Genomic DNA, 4201 nt, shown 5'->3' on the forward strand with positions numbered 1-4201 from the left:
TGCACTGTGTGTGGCTGATTTCTTATTGGGCAGATCAGATCTGATGATGACGATTTCCCTGATTGGTCGGTACTCACATAGGGGGGGCTCTTCAGCTGCACTCTGGGGCTCCATGTTTCTGGGGTCTTCTCTTCGGCTGACATGTTGGGGCCCGGCACTGCTGGAGACAGATCTGGGGATGTGATGGTGGAGGGTCTGTGGGGGGAATATAAGGAGCACCCCCCCCTCACAGCGAGCATCCAATAGACAGCCAGCCTCTGATGAAAGGGGCGGAGCCATGGAACAAGTGAGAGGCCATGGGGAAGGGGAGTCACCAAGGGGTGGGGCCAATCTCAGGTGAGTGACAGGTACAGGTGTGCATACATTTCATCCATCCTCCTCCCCACATTGCAGGCGGTGACCCCAAAGGTGGGGGGCAGCAAAAGTCTTCACCCCCCCAATGTGACTCCCCGAACGGACCGAGGCTGGGTGTCCCTGGAGATGATTGTAGGGTGTTGGGTCTCAGGTGTCCCCCCCTCTCCAATGTCCCCTCCCCCCCAGGTGTCCCCCCCCCCCGACTGTTCCCAGAGTGGACAATGGCGGAGAGTCCTGCCAGCCGGCCGTCACCTGACACCTGAGGACGTCCTGTACACCATACAAGGGCCCTCTGTGTGGGGGGATGAATGGGCCCTCAGTGTTCAGGGGCACCCCGTCATTGTGCACCGGATCCCCACCCCACATATCCAGATAATCGCCCCATTGTATGGCGGAGCCCTGACCGCGCCAAACATTCCCCACGCAACTTTATCCAGAGGAGATGGAAACAAAGAGGTGGGGGGGGGGGTATTATATCACTGCTCCCCTCCCCCGCTACCACTGCACTGTTATTAAAATCTGATGGCTGACAGGGGACACCACCTAAAGGGGAACTCTGCAGGAAAACACCGCAAACATTTTCTGCTCCTTTCTGTCCCGGTGACAACGTCTCACACGTCTTACACACGTTGTCAGTGTGACAGGAAGTGAGAATGTCAATCCGCAGCCTAGGCCAGGCTCCGCCCACTTTACAATAATGGTGATCACATGACTTCAGTGAATAGGGGAGGGGCCGCATGATGTCACGCCCATTGCTGATCAGATGACCAGGTCCTCCTGTGGTTTTAATAACAGCAGAACTTTATTTATTCACCAGAATGTCATCCTCATTCATCCCAGTGAGCAGCCAGGTACAAGCATGCCGCCAGGGAAATCTGAAGCCATCCTGATTTCAGGGCGGGGCTCAGGCAGCAGTAAGAGGAGGATGAGATGATAACTATGGTGCCGGAACCCTTAAAATTTAGCCCCAAACCCCATCTAGACACCAGGTCAGCCTGAGATTGCGGCCCTCGGCCAGAGAGGCGCTAATGGCAGCCGGAAATGTCAACCTGAAAATTGTTAATAAAGTTTATTCCGAGTTCAGGCAAGTTTTTGGCGTCACGTGGTATGGGAAATGGCGGAGTCTAGCTATAACTGACAGTCGTTCTAACCAATGAGGTGGGTGAAGGCTTTTAACCAGTTGGCATGCTACCAATCAGAAGGTAGATGTGGGCGGGAATAACGCTTCTGCTGACTGCAGAATAATACAGCAAAGGGGAGGTGTTACAATGTGACTGACAGACTGATGGCCAATAGGTGAGAGAAGGAAGGCGTCTATGGGCGGGGATAGAGACGAAACACTAATAGAAGGCTGTAGGCGGGAAGAGTGACCGGAGGGCGGAGTCAGCGGCTCGGTGGAAGCAGGAAGAGTCTGTGGAGGCCGGAGCGCCGATAACCGGGCACCCGAACCGGCACAGGTGACCCACGGAGAGGTGGGGCCTAAGATTTTTGTGTATAGGGAGGGTTTCTTCAGAAGGAGGAGCTATAAAATGATTTAGGGGAGGAGTCAAGCAATTGGGCCTCATAGATGGGGAGTAAGGGAGTTATTGTAGGGTGGAGTCACAGAGGAGAGTCCCTCGGGGGAGGGCCTATCAGCAATTACTCGGAGGAGGGTTAGGGAGCCATGTGACCCCTAATATAGGGGTATTGAGATGACCAGATTGCTGCATAGGGGGATGTTACTGGAAAATGAGTGAAGGGGTCGTCGGGGGAGGGGCTAGAAAATGGGGCGGAGTATAGTAGATTAGGGAGTGAATAATATGTAAGGAGGGGGCTTGGAGTGAATTTATAATTAAAAATTGAGTTCTTCGTGGGAGGGGTCAGACTGTTAGGGACCGCCTCGTTGGGGATTATTGGGGGAGGGGATACTGAGACGAGGGTTAAGGGTCCTTTAAATGGAGGTTTCGTAATGGATGATAGGCGGGGGAGGGGTTAGAGATGGTTGATGATTAGAAGAGGGGCCATTGGGTGGAGAGAAATGATTCTGTCTGGGATCTCCCCCTCTCCCGGGGGTGGTTATGATAGTGGATCCCCAGGGGAGGAGTCAGTGGGATCCCCCTTGGTGGAGACCTCTGTGATTGGGGGGAGGGGCCTTGTAGGATTTGGTTGGGTCGGGCAGATCTTGCAGTGCGGGGACCTCTGGAGGAAAGATGTCATGTGTTAGGGGACCTCTGGGGGGCGCTGTTGTGTTTATTTTATCATAGAAACCCAACAAATTGAAATAACAAACTTCTGGGGTTCATCACAGCAGAGTGACGGAATAATCTGAACCCTGAAATTTGTGTTCATTTATAATCAGCTGTCATTAAAATAATCCCTGCTGATCCTGCCATGCACGTTCTTGTTCACTTCCTGATGGTGACTACAAGGGTCAGTTTCAGCACCCGTTACACCCAATGTTGTCACCAGGGGAAACCCTGGGAAATCCCATGGGGCATCACAGCAGACAGGAAGGGTCTGCCAATAGGCTGCAGGAGATCAGCAGCACTGAGATGGGGCAAAGGAGGAAAACTTTTTGTGTCCCTACTGTGGAGATTCCCCCTCTGTGTCCCCGTGTCACTGTGACAGGAAGTGATAGAAACCTTAGAGAGTTAGGGTAAACTTTCCAGTGAGGACACCTGGTCCAGTGACAAGTTAGAGGGGAATTCCCTCACTTCCTGTTGTGTCATTTGGGCAGGAAGTGATGAGAAAACTTTGGGATGTTTATAACCTTTGCATAGGGCCCCAAGAAACCTCAGAAACGCGTTGGCTCCTCTGATTGGACTGTGGGGTGTCTCTGCCCACACAGATCCTTGTTTTTCATCTCCTGTGGCCTGGTGGGAGGAGTTATGGAGTTCTTGTTTGTGGGGGCGGAGTCACAGTTCTCCTGTAAAGTGGAATCTGATTGGCTGCCTGGGTGCAGGGGGCGGTGTCATATCCCGTCACATGACATGTGATGTATGATTGGAGCTCTGGGTCTGTGGGGGGCCGGACTCCACAAATCTGACATTGTGCACAAATTCTGTGTGGCTGCTGTACCTTCTCCCACCAGCAGAGGTCCACATGGCGCCCTTGTGGGGGATATATTGTGGCCTCCATATAATTAGGGGCGCTGCCACAGTCACTGATCTACAGCACCAACACTGATCTCTGCAACTTCATATCATGTGACTGCTGACCGATAACCAATCAGGGCTAAGGCTTAATGGCTACCAGGAAATGGGGCGGAGCTTCAGAGCTGTGATAAGGATCGGTATGTCAGTGTGGTGCCCCTGGTGATGAGGATCGGTATGTTAGTGTGGTGCCCCTGGTGGTGACGATTGGTATAACTGGCTGGCCCCTGCATTGTGCTGGGTGTAGCTGGGATCAGTGAGGCTGCAGCAGTCTCGGGATTAACTCCTCCCAGCAGGCAGATTACTCCCAGAATGCTTTGCTGCAGCCCAATATTCAGCTTGGGGGGGTGCCCTCGGGGGCCCCCTGACCCCATGATGTCACCACCGAGTGCAGCCTATCCCTGCACTTCCTGCTACAGCCGACACTGAGCAGCACTGACAGCCCCAGCCATTGGCACTGTCATTATGATACAAGCTATGAGTAGTGCTGGGCCCCGGAGTGGGGAGCGGTTCCAGGGGCCCCTCTTGTCTGTGGCCCCCAGTCCCCCCCACCATGGTTCCCTTATCTGAGCAGGGTGTGCAGCATTCATTTATATTCAAACTGTAAAACTTCAGAGTGACCAGACTGGTTTCCCCTCCCCCAGTCGCTTCCTGTCCCGGGGGCTGGGCAGGTGTTCTGGGCCCCTGGAGAGACCTGCAGCTCATAGGTCAGCGCA

The 4201-nt window shown here is 53.7% G+C and overlaps 2 protein-coding genes across 3 annotated transcripts in view; one reads left to right on the forward strand and one right to left on the reverse strand.

Moving 5' to 3' along the window:
- LOC140342233 (uncharacterized) overlaps nucleotides 1-492 on the reverse strand; it is a 3068-nt gene extending 2576 nt beyond the window's left edge. The window contains exon 1 of the mRNA XM_072428350.1: nucleotides 78-492. Within this exon, the coding sequence (XP_072284451.1) occupies nucleotides 78-239 (162 nt within the window). The 5' untranslated portion in view covers nucleotides 240-492. The remainder of the gene's footprint in view (nucleotides 1-77) is intronic.
- A 681-nt stretch (nucleotides 493-1173) lies between these two features.
- The window catches only part of ZNF687 (zinc finger protein 687), a 13230-nt gene continuing 10202 nt past the window's right edge, over nucleotides 1174-4201 (forward strand). The window contains exon 1 of one of the 2 annotated variants that reach the window (XM_072428918.1): nucleotides 1174-1826. The gene's annotated coding sequence lies outside the window, so the exon portion shown is untranslated. The remainder of the gene's footprint in view (nucleotides 1827-4201) is intronic. The other variant, XM_072428919.1, reaches the window with a different exon arrangement.

Source organism: Pyxicephalus adspersus, chromosome 12 (genome assembly GCF_032062135.1).
Source record: "Pyxicephalus adspersus chromosome 12, UCB_Pads_2.0, whole genome shotgun sequence".
NCBI lineage: Eukaryota > Metazoa > Chordata > Amphibia > Anura > Pyxicephalidae > Pyxicephalus > Pyxicephalus adspersus.